The sequence below is a fragment of the Amphiura filiformis genome, chromosome 14 (assembly GCF_039555335.1).
Source record: "Amphiura filiformis chromosome 14, Afil_fr2py, whole genome shotgun sequence".
Lineage (NCBI taxonomy): Eukaryota > Metazoa > Echinodermata > Ophiuroidea > Amphilepidida > Amphiuridae > Amphiura > Amphiura filiformis.
Genome location: NC_092641.1, coordinates 36375573 through 36397409, shown reverse-complemented (window position 1 = coordinate 36397409; position 21837 = coordinate 36375573). Strand labels below are relative to the sequence as shown.

Genomic DNA, 21837 nt, shown 5'->3' with positions numbered 1-21837 from the left:
CACAAAAAGGTGCTTAAAACACATTTTGAATTTGTTTTTTGTCCATTTGCGAGCGAATGAGTAAGTTAGAATTGAGGAGGTCGGGCGGGGACATCTAGCATATTAGTTTAGGAGGGTCATTATACCGAAAAGGGCTAAAGTTATAGTTTCCTCAATTTACGTTATAATTAGAGTTAAAATTAGGGTCAGAGTTGTGTTCATTGGCGGCGATACGGGGGGGGGGGGCTACTTATCTTGACTCCCAAATAAATAATTCCATGACCCCTTCCTTCCGAAGAAAATGACATCCCCCTAAGTTCCCTGCGTGCAAACATTATCAAATAACATCATCGGCAGCTACCCAGTTCTGACCTTAATGCCAGTAAGAATCACATTTCGTCATCAATATGGCCAATTGCCACGCCCATTTAGCACGGAAATAATGAAATATAACTTTTAAATCAGCTATATCTAGCTTTTCCGTCATAATTTTTTTTTTCCGTAATGGAAAATCCAAATAAAGAGTTTATGTTTCGGGTCAAATTATTTTGCCCTTTGCAATCAATGCCACTATTTTGCAAAACCAATTTTCCTTGTAACCTGTCATTTTCGCCTATACTTTTGCGTGTGGAATTTGTGCACATCCGGGTATCTTACATCGTTGAACACGGTATGGCGACTTGTAGATGTCACGTGCGCATTTATAAATGCGCATTTATATATATACCCGAAGTCCACTGGTCAAAGTGTTCATCTTTCGCAAAAAGGCAATAGTTCTACTCTTCTGTCGACATGCTGAAGTCTGGTTTATGAAACAACATATCAGTCAATGTTTAGAACAGAACAATAAGAGCTGTACCCCCGGGGACACTCAGCTGCAATTTTGGTAGGGGTGTGTGACACAGAGCGCCGAACTTTGGGAACTACGAACTAATTTGGGCAAAATAGGGGCTTGATGAACTGAACTTTCAACATTTTTGATGGGTCCTGTGAAATAAAATTGGACCAAATTATAGGCTTTGAAGCTACAAAATCACAACATTTTCCAAATTTTGATTAAAGAGCTACAATTGGCAGAGTTTGAGGCTCACAGAACTGGAGCATGATCCAAATGTGGGTCCAAAGAGCCTGAATAGGGGACCCCTTGACCGCCGCACATACCCATACCACATTTATCTGTGAGTGCCCCCTCCGGGCGGGGCTGTACTCAGTGAAGGAAGTGAGTGAATGGTGAAAGCAACAGTTTTGGAAATCGTCATCTGTGCAAGGATTTTGTACGCAAATGATTTACAAGCATGCAGTGACCTTCATGGGACATAAGTTTGGATCAGCAACAAGAATGAATTATTTTTGGTTGCGTATCCACTGTATAAAGATTGTAGTAAGATCATAAAGTAGTGATTGTTATACGATATATTTTACATGTTAGAGCATTGTACAATCATACTACACGTGTCTTTGAATAATTCATTTGTTGTAGTTTTTTGTTGTGATTTATATACTATGTATCAGGGTGTTTTTGTTTAAATTTGCGTGAACTTAGAAAACAATATGATACTCACCTCACTACTAAATACACCATAGAAAAGGAATATACACACACTCTGGAATTCAAGAAAACATAATTATTAGATTAAGATACACATATAGTAGGTAAATTGAGGTGTTCTTAATAGGGCGTTACGATATTCTTTCTGAAGCAAAACAGTACATACCGTAGTTTCTTCAAATCATTGCACCAATTGATATATAGATATTAACTGTATATTATTATATGAAAGTGTCTGGACACACGAGAACTTCCTATTAGAGCCGGTTTGTATGCTTCCTTCAAAAATCAAAATATTTTGACATAATTTGAGCCAAGAGCAAATATGCGTATAAACTCGAGTTTCATATTACACATCAAACAATTTCAAAGATTTTATACGTTAATCCACATTCCTATCACAATAAAATTGAGAAAGATGCACGTATAAGAGGATTCATCTTTGAGTCGAAGGCAAAAGAAAATCCCATTTGCCTAAGTGGAGAGTGGCGGTTGGTTACTTACACAAATAATTAACACTAACGCCCATACAACGTCTAGCGCCGTAGTTTCCATATGTATGGCGACGGCTCCTACGGACCATGATAAAATAAGTAATGGAAGTACAACTAGGCATGCCCGGATGTTGGGTCTGAAAAAAGACAAATAAAGTTAGGCTCCTCGTCGTGTTAAAGCCATATTATAACATTTACATACGAAATAAAACTATTTTATATGTTTTCACTGTCATATATTATGTCCTTTTTTTAATTTTGGCCCAAACAGATAAGGTAATACAAAGAAAATCGGTAAATACCAGCACATATGTCGCTTTATAGCTCACGTACCGGTAGAAAAGTGAAATGGAACAGTATATTTTTTCACTCATATAAATTCATATTCAAAACTCATCGCCAATTTTTTTTTTGGCACCAAGGTTTGGCGTAACGTAATTTATATTTCCAATAATATACCAATCACTGATCCGGCGAGTCTCAGGGAGGTAACCGCGCAAATCTCGCCAGAAACAACTATTTGCACATAGACGTCACGCCTACCGTGTCTGGCAAAGAACCGAATAACACCGTATACAAAAGTGGGTAAATCCATTCCCTGTTATCTTATGCTATCTTATGCGTTTAGGCTATTATTAGTACTAGTTACAGTTAGTCCGTAAGCCTAATAGCAATAAGGATAGGATTGCACAATCTAAGATGTGTACCTTGGTAACATTGCCAAATAGGTCAAGTACCATTGAAGCCTATTGACCTTAACCTTTTTAGATGCATTTCGTAGCTCCCGTAGGTAACGAAACAACCTAGATTGTGCAATCATATCCTTATTTAATAAAAATTCCTTTAAAAGGAATAGGGCGAGCAAATGAAAAATTGTCAAGAGAAATGAAATGAGTACATGTAACCCTTCACAATTAAAAACAGGGAAAATATGACACAACATCGATTTCCAATAAGGGAATTATAACACAAAACGTATAATCAAAGTTAAAAGAGTTTTTAACTTTATACGTTTCTGTGTTTCCCCCATTGGATGCCCAAAAGGCTGTATCAAAACGAACATACTGACACTTCTTTTGTAAAAATTGGAGCATTTTGAAGTTTTTGATCCCATAGAGCCAAAAACGTGACCTTTGACTTTTCGTTAATAACTCACGAACGGTACGTCCTGGATGTGTCAAACTATACATTTTCTGAATTCTTATGACTAGAGGAATACATTGGAATGGTTTTTAAATTTGACTCTGTGTTCGATGAACATTTCCCGCCAACAACTACTCCGGTTCAATTGCTATTAGGCATTTATGTGCCCCTCCCACCAACTGGTACCAAACACCCTATCTAAGGTGGTCAGGCTCATACACTATAAAGGGGCAAAATAGTTTTAGCCTGAATGGCAAACTTCCGTACAAAACTGTTCTCGTATAAGCCACCATCGCCTCTCCTAGAGTAAATATAGCTGGCTTATTTTACAAAGATAGGTAGGAGAAACTGGTCACATGTTTGTCTGATGAGGGACTCCACCCATACCAGTTTACCAAGTAAATCAAGATATTTTAAAGAACTTACAATATTCGTCTCATCCGGTACATTAATTTTCTTTCCTTCCTTTTTATCTTGCAATACCCTCTGGTAACACATAATAAACATATTATCGTTGTCTGAAACAGAGAAAATAATGTTCATAGTATGATAGTATTCTATATCAACTATTTTTACTTGTTGAAGTTCACACTACACTAAATAAGAGAAGTCTGTCATGATCACAACAATATCAAAATAAACTATTAAAGGTCATTTTTACAAAACCAAAAAAAAATCTCGCCAACTAATGTTTCGTTTGTGAAGATCAGTAGGAGTTGCGAAGCTTTGCTAAACGAAAACTATGATCCCGGACAAAATGGTTGGAACACTTTGATCGGGTACTTCAATTATGCCCCCATTCTCTCCGGTCAATGTTGCAGAATTATATAAAGTTTATGAAAACAAAAGAAAACAACTTGTCTCGACCTCGAAACATTTTTCAAAAATCAAAACGTCACCTGATTAGGTAATTCTGTACGGATCAGGTACTGTACCTGATCAGGTAATTTGTCAGACTGACCAAAAAGGGGTGGTTCACACACTACTGGACAGAAAGGATAAGACAGAGAACAGGAAGAAGATAAAATTAAGACAGCTTTGAATAACTGTGGTTATCCGGATTAGGCATTCGAAAAGGTCAAAGATCAGATGGAAAGTAAACCAGGCAACAAGAAACCAACTATAAGCAATACAATGTCACTGACATTCCAAAGAAAAGAAATCTTGCAATCATACCATTTGTGCAAGGTTTGTCAGAAATAATGCAAACAATTTACAAAAAAACATGACATTACCACGGCCATGAAGCCACATACAACATTGAGACGTTTGATTAGTACACCCGAAAAATTAAAGGCAAGACCCCTTGTAGTGGCTGTAACTCAACTTATATGGGTGCAACAGGTAGACAATTTGGTATTAGATTGTCTGAACACAAAAAGGAAAAAGGAGGTGGACAGCGCTTGCACCAGACCTTATACGAGATCAGAAGGAAAATTATCTTCAGTGATCTTAGAGCGAACAAAATAAGCCCACTTTTTTTCTTGCTGAAGAAAGAAGTAATCATATAATCAACTGGAAGGAGTTGAGAGATAAAGGAATTCATATGGGTTTGGAGGAGAGGAACAACATCATGAATCAAGACGAGGGCGAAGAAAGGAATGGCGACACCTGTTCCCGCCGTAGCACAGCTTCGCAACTCTGACGAAATCATACTGGTTTATACGGATGAAACGTAAGTTGGCGAGTTTTACCATCATATTACCACTACTCTATTGATTTTGTAAAAACAATCGTTAATAGTTGAACAATAACAAACCTGACGAATGTCTACAACAACAAAATGTGAGTGAACACCACGAATCAGCCGTAAAGTTGTTTTATTTCGTGTTTAGAAAATATGTATCATAAGCTGGTCATTTCAAATCATCCCCAAGTCAACTAGGTTCAGGAATGTCCTCTCAATTATTGTTGGTTATACATACCTAGACAAAATACAATGCTTTGTAACCCACCACTTGAACAGGATTGAGGATTTAGCCAAAGCAAACAAAAGACTAGAGCTATTTAAGGATTATATAAAAATAGGTAAAAGACTATTATCCTTTTCAGCAATAGGATTATGGATTGGTTTAAACGGTGTTTGACTCGCGCTATCAAATGAGAAACTTGTCGCACCAAATTGAGGTACCTTAGTATGAATACGACCTTCGCGCACATTTTACACTCAACACAGAATACAGTTCGCCGACTTTACGGCTCATTCGTAGTGTACGGCCACACATCAGTTGTTTACTTACTACTGCAATAAGGACATTAGGAATTATAAACGCTGACGATACTTCGTCGTTCAAAGGTAATGTACAACTGTTGAAGAAAGGAGATAAAGAACGTTATTATTCAAATACATAGAGAGCGTAATAGAAAATTTGCTTAAATAAATAAATCTGAAGCAGCATTTATTTTAAATAAATTTTAAAAATGTCCGTACACATTGGTTATTTTTCTATTGTGATCAGCACGATTTTGTTATTATTGCATGATTTTAATCAAAGTGAATAAGTATTGTAGTGAAATTATCAATGTAAGTTCAACTTATTTTCATCCTCGTTTGGATGATTAAAGGGGCTGTGTCAGATTTTTAAAAAGGCGCCCTCATTTTTTGGAGGATGCCTGTGTATACTAACAATTCTTCACGGCCATAGTAGTCCCACTGTAGCCCCGCTGAGCTTGCCACAACAAAACTCGGCGTTATCCAGCCCAAGGCACAATACTGGGCAACACTGCCTGTCTCAGTTGTCTTATAGGTTACCTACAATGCAAAAAATAGACAAAAATGACGGAAATACCAAATCATATACAAAAAAATGAAAAAAGCGCAGTGGTTTATAGTGCACTTCGCACAGGCACAGCGCCGTTGATCCACAACCCTCATGCCTACTTAAATATTCAGTCGCCACATTAACATCTCTTCTTTCCGTATTTAATTACGACCCTGCGTGTCACGTACCTCGTCTAACGCGCACGTCAGTAACGCGTCCCTGTTTGCGTGTCCCTTAGCGTATTGCATCACCATTCACCCGTACATGCATACGCTGAGTATCTTGGTCTGCACCGCAACTGCTGAATTTGTCCTAACAACCAACCACATTGTCACCGTTTTTTTAATACCGATTTCAACCAAACTTAGTTACTCTACGTAATCTTCAGAGCTTTCTTCTCGTTATGTTCAATATAGAAACAGCCTTTTCATACACCCATAAATAATTCACAACATTTCGCAAATTCAATACAATACAATATAATATAGCATTAGACACGTTAAAGGTATCCTGCCGTCATCTTTTATCGTTGCCATAGCAGCCGATTGTGGTGTTTTTTCCCCTCCTTTCTGGTCATATTGATGTATAAAGATGTTTTTGTATTGATTTTGCTTTCATCGCTCAATTCAATTAATTACATTACAAATTGACCTCAAGTACAGCATAATATTTAGGTACTTACACTTATTATTAACTCTAAGTGTTACTTTTCGCGTGCGTGCATTGGTATATTTCATTTTGTGTTTACTGCTTTACATTGTATCGCTAGTTTTTGTTTTGTTTGGTTGTTTCATTTGTTTCTGTGTTTAGTTTTTCGTTACAACTACACGGTCACTGCGATGGGCGAGTATAGGCATCTACAGTATGTTTGTTAATTCTTTATTATAAAGCCTACATTGTATGTAATTAAATATTTCTGTTTTAACGCGTGTTATTATTATTATTATTATTATTATTATTATTATTATTATTATTATCATTATTTTCATAATGTCAACTCTGCACTTTGATTTTTGCCTAGAGCTAATTTGTGAACTTATCATCGACCTTTGTCTATCTACATTATATTGTCATTTCATCGTACATATGCCTTGCTCATCTCCTGTCCATTTCTTGCAATCAGTTTATAATACACAAAATGATTTCGCACCTACCTTTAACATGAGTTGAACCACTTGGCCCATCATCCAAAATGAGTAAGACAGTTGGGAAAAGTGTAGTATTAAAGCTACAATTTTACATGCATACTGTAAGAAAATCAAACAGAATTCCAAACAAATTTATTTAAAAAAAATACACCTACGATGTAATCAGCTTAAACATTAATTAGATGTTTAAGGCTAGGTGGGTTTAAAATTCCTTTCATTTGTTTTACTTTTAAATAATGAAGTACATCAATATTAAACACCTCAGAGATGCAGATTGAAAACAAATACTGCAACTATTGCAAAGCTGTTCGTAACCTTAACATGTAAAGGTAAAATAAGATTATTATCAGTATCATTTTAATTCCTATCTAAATTCCACCAACTACCCGGATTAGACCCGTCCAACATTTCAATCCAATCATCATCTGGAGGAAATAGACAGCAACAAGTGGGGAAGAAATATTTAGGGAAAATCTGAAAATGTGCCTACAATGTGGAATGTTGCTCTAAAACGTAAGCCCAAGATTGGGTGGAGAGGGGGAATGTCCTATACCACCCTGGCGCCGCCACTGATTCTATTGGGTGGGTAGGGAGAATGTCCTATGCCACCCTGGCGCCGTCACTGATTATACCAAAACATTGGCGTGTTATTCAAGCAAGTGTTTGACTAGTATCCTTTACTGTGAATTACAAGGTTTACTAATTCAAACGAACATATCAGGACAAACCAGGCTTTCATAAGTTTTGAAAATATATTTGTACATATAAGATAAACATTAAATTGTAAAACCAGATTGCACTTACCTCGTTTTCGGTGGCGTAAAGACCAGATACCATTGTAAGGTATCCAGCCATAAGAGTTAGTAGAAAAAATAACACCAAAGTTGCTCTGTCAGATTCCAAACTCCTAACATACAAAAAGAGTGACTGTGTCAACGTTTACAAGTGAGACAAGAGTGAGACAGCAATTCCCACACAAGTTAAAGTATGTACCACCAACTTGGTGTTGTAACATAATTATGTATTTTGTTTTATTTTCCTGGCAAACAATTGTTTTAGTTATTTATTTTTTTTATGCATTACAGTTAAAAGGTGGTATTCAAATTTAGAGTGAAATTGAATATTATTTACCTGTTTGCGTAAAGAAGAAGAACAAATGCAAGAAAGAACAGTATAAGGGATATTACAAGAGCGGTCGTAATAACTGCTGGTATTTGCATCCGGTAAGACTGCATCAGAACAAAAGAAAATAATTGACATAAACATAAACAGAATAAACATGGTAAAGGGTTAATAAAAGGTTAAATTTCAAATGTTGTGGAAAATTAGAATTGAAACGTCCCTCGTCTTACTACGGAGTTTATGCAACTAATGGATTATCCCCAGTGCATTGAAATGCCCTCTTGAGTCGTCTTACTAGGGGTTTGTACAACCCCAATGGATTATCCCCAGTGCATTGAAATGCCTTCTTGAGTCGTCTACTACGGGTTTGTACAACCCCAATGGATTATCCCCAGAGCATTGAAACGCCATCTTGAGTCGTCTTACTAGGGGTTTGTACAACCCCAATGGATTATCTCCAGTACATTGAAACGCCCTTCGTCTTACTAGGGGTCTGTACAACTTCAATGTATTATCTCCAGTGCATTGAAACGCCCTTCGTCTTACTAGGGGTTTGTACAACTCCAATGTATTATCTCCAGTGCATTGAAACGCCCTTCGTCTTACTAGGGGTTTGTACAACTCCAATGTATTATCTCCAGTGCACTGAAACGCCCTTCGTCTTACTAGGGTTTGTACAACTCCAATGTATTATCTCCAGTGCATTGAATCACCCTTCGTCTTACTAGGGGTTTGTACAACTCCAATGTATTATCTCCAGTGCATTGAATCGCCCTTCGTCTTACTAGGGGTTTGTACAACTCCAATGTATTATCTCCAGTGCATTGAATCGCCCTTCGTCTTATTAGGGGTTTGTACAACTCCAATGTATTATCTCCAGTGCATTGAATCACCCTTCGTCTTACTAGGGGTTTGTACAACTCCAATGTATTATCTCCAGTGCATTGAATCGCCCTTCGTCTTACTAGGGGTTTGTACAACTCCAATGTATTATCTCCAGTGCATTGAAACGCCCTTCGTCTTACTAGGGGTTTGTACAACTCCAATGTATTATCTCCAGTGCATTGAATCACCCTTCGTCTTACTAGGGGTTTGTACAACTCCAATGTATTATCTCCAGTGCATTGAATCGCCCTTCGTCTTACTAGGGGTTTGTACAACTCCAATGTATTATCTCCAGTGCATTGAATCACCCTTCGTCTTACTAGGGGTTTGTACAACTCCCATGTATTATCTCCAGTGCATTGAAACGCCCTTCGTCTTACTAGGGTTTGTACAACTCCAATGTATTATCTCCAGTGCATTGAATCGCCCTTCGTCTTACTAGGGGTTTGTACAACTCCAATGTATTATCTCCAGTGCATTGAAACGCCCTTCGTCTTACTAGGGGTTTGTACAACTCCAATGTATTATCTCCAGTGCATTGAATCGCCCTTCGTCTTACTAGGGGTTTGTACAACTCCAATGTATTATCTCCAGTGCATTGAATCGCCCTTCGTCTTACTAGGGGTTTGTACAACTCTAATGTATTATCTCCAGTGCATTGAATCACCCTTCGTCTTACTAGGGGTTTGTACAACTCCAATGTATTATCTCCAGTGCATTGAAACGCCCTTCGTCTTACTAGGGGTTTGTACAACTCCAATGTATTATCTCCAGTGCACTGAAACGCCCTTCGTCTTACTAGGGGTTTGTACAACTCCAATGTATTATCTCCAGTGCATTGAAACGCCCTTCGTCTTACTAGGGGTTTGTACAACTTCAATGTATTATCTCCAGTGCATTGAAACGCCCTTCGTCTTACTAGGGGTTTGTACAACTCCAATGTATTATCTCCAGTGCATTGAATCGCCCTTCGTCTTACTAGGGGTTTGTACAACTCCAATGTATTATCTCCAGTGCATTGAAACGCCCTTCGTCTTACTAGGGGTTTGTACAACTCAAACGTATTATCTCCAGTGCATTGAATCGCCCTTCGTCTTACTAGGGGTTTGTACAACTCAATGTATTATCTCCAGTGCATTGAATCGCCCTTCGTCTTACTAGGGGTTTGTACAACTCAATGTATTATCTCCAGTGCATTGAATCACCCTTCGTCTTACTAGGGGTTTGTACAACTCCAATGTATTATCTCCAGTGCATTGAAACGCCCTTCGTCTTACTAGGGGTTTGTACAACTCCAATGTATTATCTCCAGTGCACTGAAACGCCCTTCGTCTTACTAGGGGTTTGTACAACTCCAATGTATTATCTCCAGTGCATTGAAACGCCCTTCGTCTTACTAGGGGTTTGTACAACTCCAATGTATTATCTCCAGTGCATTGAAACGCCCTTCGTCTTACTAGGGGTTTGTACAACTCCAATGTATTATCTCCAGTGCATTGAATCACCCTTCGTCTTACTAGGGGTTTGTACAACTCCAATGTATTATCTCCAGTGCACTGAAACGCCCTTCGTCTTACTAGGGGTTTGTACAACTCCAATGTATTATCTCCAGTGCATTGAATCGCCCTTCGTCTTACTAGGGGTTTGTACAACTCCAATGTATTATCTCCAGTGCATTGAATCACCCTTCGTCTTACTAGGGGTTTGTACAACTCCAATGTATTATCTCCAGTGCATTGAATCACCCTTCGTCTTACTAGGGGTTTGTACAACTCCAATGTATTATCTCCAGTGCATTGAATCGCCCTTCGTCTTACTAGGGGTCTGTACAACTCCAATGTATTATCTCCAGTGCATTGAATCGCCCTTCGTCTTACTAGGGGTTTGTACAACTCCAATGTATTATCTCCAGTGCATTGAATCACCCTTCGTCTTACAAGGGGTTTGTACAACTCCAATGTATTATCTCCAGTGCATTGAATCGCCCTTCGTCTTACTAGGGGTCTGTACAACTCCAATGTATTATCTCCAGTGCATTGAAACGCCCTTCGTCTTACTAGGGGTTTGTACAACTCCAATGTATTATCTCCAGTGCATTGAAACGCCCTTCGTCTTACTAGGGGTTTGTACAACTCAATGTATTATCTCCAGTGCATTGAATCGCCCTTCGTCTTACTAGGGGTTTGTACAACTCCAATGTATTATCTCCAGTGCATTGAATCACCCTTCGTCTTACTAGGGGTTTGTACAACTCCAATGTATTATCTCCAGTGCATTGAATCACCCTTCGTCTTACTAGGGGTTTGTACAACTCCAATGTATTATCTCCAGTGCATTGAAACGCCCTTCGTCTTACTAGGGTTGTACAACTCCAATGTATTATCTCCAGTGCATTGAATCGCCCTTCGTCTTACTAGGGGTTTGTACAACTCCAATGTATTATCTCCAGTGCATTGAATCACCCTTCGTCTTACTAGGGGTTTGTACAACTCCAATGTATTATCTCCAGTGCATTGAATCACCCTTCGTCTTACTAGGGTTTGTACAACTCAATGTATTATCTCCAGTGCATTGAAACGCCCTTCGTCTTACTAGGGGTCTGTACAACTCCAATGTATTATCTCCAGTGCATTGAAACGCCCTTCGTCTTACTAGGGGTTTGTACAACTCCAATGTATTATCTCCAGTGCATTGAATCACCCTTCGTCTTACTAGGGGTTTGTACAACTCCAATGTATTATCTCCAGTGCATTGAAACGCCCTTCGTCTTACTAGGGGTTTGTACAACTCCAATGTATTATCTCCAGTGCATTGAAACGCCCTTCGTCTTACTAGGGGTTTGACAACTCCAATAGATTATTACAGTGCATTACTCAAATTAACTAATCAAATAAGCTACTAAATCACTTGTGTTAATCTTCGGACCATTTTTTGCACTCATTTATAGAAACCACTATAGATGAGGTGACCTATGATGTCACATGTTTACATTCAGACCGCCCTCTGTTGTTTCAAAGCAGGCAAAATAACACAGAAGTGTCTATGACAGACCACATAAATCTCTTTAAAACTCAACTTTTAAAAACCTTTAAAGTTTTGTGTGATATTATCCCGGGGGGGTCACTCGCATACCAAAGTGGTACGCATGCTCGTCCCCAAAAACGTCGAAAAAGGGTTGATTTTTGGCCTTGTGGCGGCGTCGACGTTTTTAGAAAAAAGGGTGCTTTTTAGGTAAAGTTTCGACGTTTAGGGTATATTTTTTCAACTTCGGTGGGTTTGTTTTAGAATTTACGCCATTTAGGGGTCCATCTTAGTTTCTTACGCCAAATTACGCCATATTTTAGGGGGAAGATGTACAAAGCCTTACGCCAATAAGGGGTGAAATTTTTCCACACTGATTACGCCATTTAGGGTCCATTTTTGAGGTGCTGGGACGAGCATGCATACCACTTCGGTATGCGAGTGATCCCCCCGGGGATATTATGTATATATCTTGATGCAGTTATAAACAAGATTGATACCATTTTTTGTATTATTTGCTTTGAAACCAAAGTTAATGAATAAAAATCAACTTCTTCCATGTAAACTATAGTGTTTTGTGCCTGACAGTTTTGATCACAGACCAACAGAGGGCGTATCAAATGTAAACACATGTCACCTCATCTATACCCGGATAGGGTGGACGATCAAACTTTAAGAGTGGGGGTGAACCCAAGATATCTATTTTTGCTCTTACAAAAATCAATGATATCATGTTCAGTTCAAACTTGATTAAAATGGGTGATATCCTTTCATATTTATTTAAAATTCCGGTTAATATTGAATGTTTGTAACATTTAAAGCCAAAAATACATTCCGGCTTACGTTTTGTATATAGCCAGGATTTTCCAATTTTGGAAAGGCGTACGTACATTATGATGTCACAATGACGAATGTGGAGTTTTTGTATCATTGGATACAGGAGACACACAGATATGGTACCAAATAGAACATCAGGGATAGAACTCCAGAACGAGCTTGTACACCTCCAAGTAAAGCGCTTAACAAAAACCCACCTCAGTAAGATAAGGGTTGAGTGACTTGATTAAGTTCATCTGTCTTACCCCGACTTCGACGACACCATAAAAGGTGTCGGATAATGTAGAAGTCAGACATCTGGCATAAGTGTCGTTGATTTTAGCCGGTGTGATACCTTCTTGGTGCCATACACTACTAAAGAAAGACACAAATTAAAATTATGAACATTGTTAACCATTTTTCAAAAGAAAGAAAGAAAGAAAGAAAGAAAATATTATAAAATCTTATTATTTGAAAATCTAACTTTCTTATCAAGACAACCAAAAATCGTTAATGCTGATACAAATCTTAACTATTGTGTCCACTTACTTGGAAGTCTGTTTGATATTAACTGTAGAACAAGTGTTGTTGGCAATTCCATAGGAAAGAGCAAATTCTATAGACACAGGATCAGCTAGTGGGTCTTCTTGCTTCGGAGAGAATAAACAGGATACCATTGGACTGTGGACTTTCGCCGGATGCTTGTTTCGCCTGTTAAGATAGTAGAATATACCAAAGTTTAACATAATCAGTCATGTAAACTGTGTAATAATGTATATCAGACAGAAATGCCTATTATGTAGTTATCAAAATGTTCTCGAGAGATGAACAAAATTGCGTATGAAATAAAATCGTCAAAAATGTATCTAAAATAAGGATATTACCCTAATTGTTTGCTATTCATTGTATCTAGTGTTCATTGTTCTACGGCCTTAATCACCTGTTGTTAAGCACATTTTAATTGGATTACGTAACTGACCTTTTTTTACAAGCACACCTCCAGATTTCAGATTTAGGTTGAGACATGTTTTCTAGAATTCACAAAAAATTGCATGACGGTACCTTTTTGCGAACGAAACAGAAGCACTTTTTACTATAGCTATGGAAAATCTCGGCCTGATGAATTCGATCTCAACGAATATAGGAAATAGACAGCAAAAAGTGTGGAAGAAAACTTCAGGGAAATCTGAAAATGTGCCTACAATTTGGAATGTTTGCTCTCAAATTTAAGCCCAAGATTGGGTGGGGAGAGGAAAAACCCTGTATAATTGGACTCATCAAAGATTGAGGTAAGAACGTAAGAACTTTTTTTTTACTCTCGCTATGGAAAATCTCGCCCGTTAAAATTCGATTGCACGAAGTGAATTTTCGGGGGTTGCGCTACACTTGTCAACTGGGTCTGGTTATGTTCATAAAACAGGGTTTGTCTTTCTGACATTTCCGATGTAACTCCAAGATTTCTTTGAATTATTTTTCCGAAATACACACATCTGCTTAAAAGTGAGAAACACAAGGCAGTATTTTTATCTCCGATATTATTCTCGTGGCGTGAACCACCCCCTTGCACAACATTGATAGACGTTTTCATACTGATACACAGTATCGTAAAGATTCGCCTAATAGCGCACTTGGGCTTCTTTGCCTTGGGGTAAATTTCATGTGCAAATAGAGAGCTCCCTCCTCTGAAATCGCAACAGAAATTAAGGTTCCGTGCCCTTATTTGCTGGTGGGAATTTTACAGGAGGGCACTTTTAGGTTGTGCCTAATATTCCACTTATATTAAGGGAGCCCATAGTGTCATTAGGCGAACCTGTAAGACTGGTATGTATGTTGATGTTACGTTATGGTGCGTTTTCATTTGTGGTGCTTGGTGTGATTTTTTTCACTTACGGCGATGATACATTGGTTGATATCCATTGTGTGATGTTTTCTTTAAATAGCAGTAGAGCAACGCCGACGTGTCCGTAGTCATCTGCAATTATAAATTCAGGAACTCCGCGTAATCAAGCTGATTTCAATGGAAATTTTGAAATTCCAATTACTTATTACTTATTACTTATATATAAGATCTGTGTTGCTTGCAAAGTTCGAGCTAATCAATTATTTTTAGCCAACGAATGGTTACCAAACGCGAGAACAATTTTGACACCAGTGTATATTTTCCAAGGCCATGGTTACCTCCTAAAATGAATTTTGCTTACCTTACATAGACGAAGTAATCTTGTCAACTTTATATGCAACACTACATTTGCTAATGTTGTAAATTACCCATTATATCTTATGATGAAAGTGATAAAAGGCTTAAAACATAGAATGGTACAATCGAAAAAGTAGTAGAAACGTTGCATGTAAGAAAATGCAGTTAATTACGAGTACCATTTTATATCGAGTCATTTTGGTATGAGTACAGAATCAGGTCAAACACACAAAAATGGACCAAGTAAAAAAATACATGCTAAAGTAACATTTCTGTGATTTTAAATAAAAAATAGGTTGAAGGAATAAAATTCCTTGTATAGCTGATGTATCACTAATTACTCCAAAGCCATCATTTTACGCTAAACTGCTAAAAATGTAATTTCCGAATGTAACATTTTTGTGACACACCCTGTATAATTCGACTCATCAAAGGTTTCAAAAAGATTTCAAGTATCAGATAAAAATCATAATTTATACTTAAATTTTGTACTTTTCTTCTTTTACCATAGTATGCAAATAAAAAGACACGTTAGTCTGTACCTGTCACAGTAAATACACTCTTTGGTATACTAATGTTGACTACCCTGAACGTATGGCTCACTTCCACCGATCCTTCTGACGATAAGTACTTAGCTTCTGTAAACAAAAAAAACAGTTATTTACAAATTGATATAACATTATGAATTTGTATGCTCTATCAAATTAAAAACAAGAGCACCGATGGTGTATTAGAGCCAATCAGAGCCATTTCCTGAAATTGAACAAAATTGTGTACAGAACCTTTGACCGTATTGTTCTTGACAATTTCCCTTTCTCGTACGAAGTATATTGACCAATATTGGTAATAATATATTACATTCAGGTGAAAATCAGTTTATATTGCACACATTTGACCCCAAGATGATCTTTGATCCTTCAGGCCACTGTAAATCCCCTACCCAATGATAATCGCAACCAAGTTTGAAGTAAGTAGTAGTGATACTTCGCGAATGCCATCTATTTTACGAAACTTTAACTAAATTGGCACATACATTCCCCGATACATCCCGACAGAAAAGTGATCGTGTAGACTCTTTCTGAACAAAGTTCAATAACACTGAATTTTTTTAATCTTTAAATCGGCAAAAACGTTAATAAAATGCTTTTGACACAGCTGTGAAGGAATAAAAGGGCATATTTAAGTATGAATTGACTGCATATTATATATGACGCAGGCATTACTTTATACCTCATGAGATATTTTGATTTGAGATCTAAAATACCGTTGTTAAGATATATCCAATATACAATAACAAAAGGAATAAGGTACATGAATTAACTAAACATCTCGAGGCTGCCTTTTATTGCTCTGGCTTTACACAAACCAACTCAACGCTATTACAATATTCAAAATCCCGGGTTCAATAAACACTGCATGTAGCTTTCCAATGATCAATAACAAATGAAAAATGCATTAACTTGTCATTGATAAATGCATGTAGCATATATAGCAAATAATACATTAAATTAATTTAAGCATGCATTATTTTGCCCTTATAGTGAATAAAAATTCAAACAAATGTTGATATGAATACATTTTGCAAAACGCACTGAATGAAAATTCACATGGTATGGCGTTGTGCGAGCTTTGATTATTGAATGATATTTTCATTCATCTTAGAAAGATGAAGGAAGACGTTTTCAAAATGTATTCAGTTTTGACATTTTATCATGGTAAAAGACATATGTTCAACTACCCGATATAAAATCGTTAGTTCGTTATAGCTATCAGATAGATGCTTTTTTAAATAATTGTTTGAATTAGATTCCGCATTATTATGTCTGGTGTCGTGTCTCTTATCTGTGGTACCTCATTTTCAATCTTGTATCTTATTCCTTTGTATCTGGTCCCTATCTCTGGTAAAAAAAACTCATGTCCTTTATGCTATATCTGGTGTCATTACGTCCCTAATTTCTGAAATATCAAGAGTCAACACCCTTATCTTTTGTACCTCATGTCCCTAACTCTGATATCTCATTTCCCTTATATCTGGTATATCATGTCCCTTATATCTGATATATCATGTAACTTTAAATCTGGTAGCTCATGTCCCTGGTCTCTAGCATTAAATTATCTCTGGTACCTTATCTCTGGTATCTCATTTTCCTTATCAAGTATCTTATTTACATTTTCTCTTGTACCACATGGCCCTTATCTCTGGTATCTCATGTCCCTTATCTCTGGTATCTCATGTCCCTTATCTCTGGTATCTCATGTCCCTTATCTCTGGTATTTCATGTCCCTTATCTCTGGTATCTCATGTCCCTTATCTCTGGTATCTCATGTCCCTTATCCCTGGTATCTCATGTCCCTTATCTCTGGTATCTCATGTCCCTTATCCCTGGTATCTCATGTCCATTATCTCTGGTATCTCATGTCCCTTATCTCCTGGTATCTCATGTCCCTTATCTCTGGTATCTCATGTCCCTTATCTCTGGTATCTCATGTCCCTTATCTCTGGTATCTCATGTCCCTTATCTCTGGTATCTCATGTCCCTTATCTCTCGTATTTCATGTCCCTTATCTCTGGTATCTCATGTCCCTTATCTCTGGTATCTCATGTCCCTTATCCCTGGTATCTCATGTCCCTTATCCCTGGTATCTCATGTCCCTTATCTCTGGTATCTCATGTCCCTTATCTCTGGTATCTCATGTCCTTTATCCCTGGTATCTCATGTCCCTTATCTCTGGTATCTCATGTCCCTTATCCCTGGTATCTCATGTCCCTTATCTCTAGTATTTCATGTCTCTTATCTCTGGTATCTCATGTCCCTTATCTCTGGTATCTCATGTCCCTTATCTCTGGTATCTCATGTCCCTTATCTCTGGTATCTCATGTCCCTTATCTCTGGTATTTCATGTCCCTTATCTCTGGTATCTCATGTCCCTTATCTCTGGTATTTCATGTCCCTTATCTCTGATATCTCATGTCTCTTATCTCTGGTATCTCATGTCCCTTATCTCTGGTATCTCATGTCTCTTATCCCTGGTATCTCATGTCCCTTATCTCTGGTATCTCATGTCCCTTATCTCTGGTATCTCATGTCCCTTATCTCTGGTATCTCATGTCCCTTATCCCTGGTATCTCATGTCCCTTATCTCTGGTATCTCATGTCTCTTATCTCTAGTATCGCATGTCCCTTATCTCTGGTATCTCATGTCTCTTATCTCTGGTATTTCATGTCCCTTATCTCTGGTATCTCATGTCCCTTATCTCTGGTATCTCATGTCCCTTATCTCTGGTATCTCATGTCCCTTATCTCTGGTATCTCATGTCCCTTATCTCTGGTATCTCATGTCCCTTATCTCTGGTATCTCATGTCCCTTATCTCTGGTATCTCATGTCCCTTATCTCTGGTATCTCATGTCCCTTATCTCTGGTATCTCATGTCCCTTATCTCTGGTATCTCATGTCCCTTATCTCTGGTATCTCATGTCCCTTATCTCTGGTATCTCATGTCCCTTATCTCTGGTATCTCATGTCCCTTATCTCTGGTATCTCATGTCCCTTATCTCTGGTATCTCATGTCCCTTATCTCTGGTATCTCATGTCCCTTATCTCTGGTATCTCATGTCCCTTATCTCTGGTATCTCATGTCCCTTATCTTTGGTATCTCATGTCCCTTATCTCTGGTATCTCATGTCTCTTATCTCTGGTATCTCATGTCCCTTATCTCTGGTATCTCATGTCCCTTATCTCTGGTATCTCATGTCCCTTATCTCTGGTATCTCATGTCTCTTATCTCTGGTATCTCATATCCCGTATCTCTGGTATCTCATGTCCCTGATCTATGGTATCCCATGTCGTGTACCCTATCTCTGGGATCTCGTGTCGCTTGTCTCTGGTGTCTCATGTCCCTTGTGTCTGGTATCTCATGTCCCTTATATTTGATATATCATGTATCTTATCTGTGATACCTCATTTCCCTATCTCTGGTACCTCATTTCGCTATCTCTGTGTCTATTAATTGCCCTTATATCTGGTATCTCATGTCCCTTGTCTCTGGTACCTCATTTCCCTTATCTCGTGTATCTTATTTCTCTTTTCTCTGGTATCTCATTTCCCATGTCTCTGATATTTCATTTCCCTTGTCTCCGATACCTCATTTCTCTTGTCTCTGATATCTCATTTTCCGTGTCGCTAGTATCCGCAATTCCCTTGACTCTGATATCTCATTTCCTTGTCGCTAGTATCTAATTCCCTTATCTCTAGTACCCCATGTCCTTATCTCTGGTATCTCATTTCCCTTGCCGCTGGTATCTAATTTCTCTTATCTCTGATATCTTGTTTCTATCTCTGGTATATCCTTTCCCCTGTCCCTTGTATCTCATACCCCTTAATATGCACTAGCTCACTTCCCTTGTCTATGGTACCCCATGCCCCTGATCTCTGGTATTTTACCTCATGTCCCTTATGGAGCATTTTAAAAGTTTTACCTTGCATGAATGACATTTGGCATTTGACACGTAAATCGCAGATAGAATTTCCGAGTTCAATCATGCTAATCTTTATATATATAAGTATAGGTTGCTTAAGAATTAGTGGGGGATATTGTTTCTATTTATACTTACGTAAATTATCCGATGTTTCACAAGAGATTTCATTCTGATTTGTCCGTGAGAGATATTCTGTCACTTTTTCACCGTATTTCTCAATGTTTCTTGTAAATTTTCTGCAGACATCTTTATTCTGAAACTAATTAGAAGATTAATATGTGATTGGTTATATGATAACAGCAGGAGCGAAATTCATGCTAACCCACCATCTCCATGACTACTACCACTACACCCAGGCCCGTACGTAGAAAATTTGTTTGGGGTGCTGATTTTGAAAAAGTGGACTTTTTTCAAGAGGTGATTTGTGAAAAGTGGACTTTCTTCTTTTTGTATACTTTTCCAAATGGGGGTCCGACCGCACCCCCTTGCGTACGGGCCTGACTACACCAACACCTCTTGGTCATCGTCTAAAGAAAATGTAAATTTTGCCGCCCCCTGCAGCAACAGCCCGAAAAGGTTGACCCAATTTTTTCAGCCAGGATGGCCCTCGAGAATCTAAAAAAGTGGGGGAAAGGCTTTAGGACCAAAAGTTATTTTCAAAGATTTTTCTTTTATTAAATGATTAGAGGTGTTACACCCCCCTCCTAATTTTAACCACCGCCTCGAGCTGTTTTTCCGCCCTTTGTCCATTAATAATTGTTCCTTGCCGCCCTTCTGTCCTGCACTTTTTTCTTTAATAATTCTTCTTGCCGCCCATTCTTCATCCGCCGCCTCTTCTGTTTTACCGCCCCCTGCTTTTACCCCGGTGTGGGGCTCGCTCCCCAAAAATTAGTATTTTCAAAGTTATCGTGTAGCACTTACACTTACCACATAAAACAAGAATAGCGGCCTTACCTCAAAAATATTTTCCCATAGTACATTATGCATGGTGTCAAGTAAGTTTCCGGATGAGTGGATAATACTCTGTAAAATTCATGAGAAAAGGGAGACGCTGTATGAGGTCAAAATATTTTAATTATTTCGAAGTTTAGAACTTAAAAAAATAGTAGGAAATGTAGATAACTTGGGACAAAATAAACATGAATTGTTTCTGTCTTTCTGCCCATTAGCTACCTCAGTCTGCCCTTATACTCTCCCTCTCACTTATTTTACCTTTATAATCATATATAGTTCACGTTTCACAAGTTAAAATAAATTTGTTTTACTTAAATTCACTAAACATTCCAAGCATACAAAGTATAGCCACTATTTTCAGTTTCCTAGGTTTCTATCTTTATTTTACCGCTTTGTTGAAAATCTTCCCCAAATTCATTCGCTGGACATCGATTTTTCCACAAGTGGTGTGTTCCTCTCTGGTCCCAAAAAGGAGGGCGCACTTCAGTGGTTTGAAGTCTCAGGTCATCATAGCTTGAAATTGGGTCATTTGGAAATTCAAACTTCTTTCAAATGATAATATTTTTTCCACTGTGAGAGTTCCATATATGACAAAATTGTGCTTGAAATCACCTATTTTTCCATTGAATATTTTTGAAAATATAATTTATTGCGAATTGATGGTATTCATAACCTGTGAATAAGGTAACGAAAAGTCGGAGTGTCTGTCTCTTTCATGATTTAGCTTAGCAACCCAAGCTTATACTAAACACACGTGACAAGCTGAATCTTTTATTACATTTGTCGCGTAGTTAAGACCGTGGGGACAATGCCATATATATTGCATTTATGTTCGTGCAATAAACGAGTCTATGGCAGCTTATCGCTATTCCCTCTGTGTATTTATTGTATCTTTGCACACAGATATGCAGCTTTCTTTGTATGGAACTTACACAACATACATACTACATACTACATACTACAACATTTATAAAGCGCCTTTTCAAGAAAGTTTCAAAGCGCTGGTAAGCAAAACACAAAAGATCAAAAAAATATAAACATTAAGCAATAATTAAATATAACAATGGTGACATACATGAATCATGAGAAGTACAAAGAGTTTATGGAAAACAAAAACCAAAGTTACTGCGGATAAAGATGAGATTTGAGAGCTGTTTTGAAACTGTTTATGTTTTGAGCATTTCTGATTGTGACAGGAAGCCTATTCCAAGATTGAGCAGCAGCAATGGAAAAAGCTCTGTCCCCAGCTTGTTTTCTGGATGATGGAATTTCCAATGTGATACAAGAT

The 21837-nt window shown here is 37.8% G+C and overlaps 1 protein-coding gene across 2 annotated transcripts in view; it reads right to left on the bottom strand.

Annotated features, from left to right (window-relative positions):
• LOC140170037 (adhesion G protein-coupled receptor L3-like) overlaps positions 1–21837 on the bottom strand; it is a 117269-nt gene that overhangs the window by 8996 nt on the left and 86436 nt on the right. The window contains exons 7-20 of one of the 2 annotated variants that reach the window (XM_072193353.1): positions 20550–20618; positions 19731–19854; positions 15659–15754; positions 14810–14891; positions 13469–13630; positions 13186–13291; positions 8207–8304; positions 7880–7982; positions 7082–7174; positions 5793–5917; positions 5406–5472; positions 3592–3683; positions 2033–2159; positions 1542–1583 (exon numbers count right to left, since the gene is read on the bottom strand). In XM_072193353.1, coding sequence (XP_072049454.1) covers positions 1542–1583; positions 2033–2159; positions 3592–3683; positions 5406–5472; positions 5793–5917; positions 7082–7174; positions 7880–7982; positions 8207–8304; positions 13186–13291; positions 13469–13630; positions 14810–14891; positions 15659–15754; positions 19731–19854; positions 20550–20618 — 1386 coding nt within the window. Of the gene's footprint in view, positions 1–1541; positions 1584–2032; positions 2160–3591; positions 3684–5405; positions 5473–5792; positions 5918–7081; positions 7175–7879; positions 7983–8206; positions 8305–13185; positions 13295–13468; positions 13631–14809; positions 14892–15658; positions 15755–19730; positions 19855–20549; positions 20619–21837 lie in introns of both variants that reach the window. The other variant, XM_072193352.1, reaches the window with a different exon arrangement.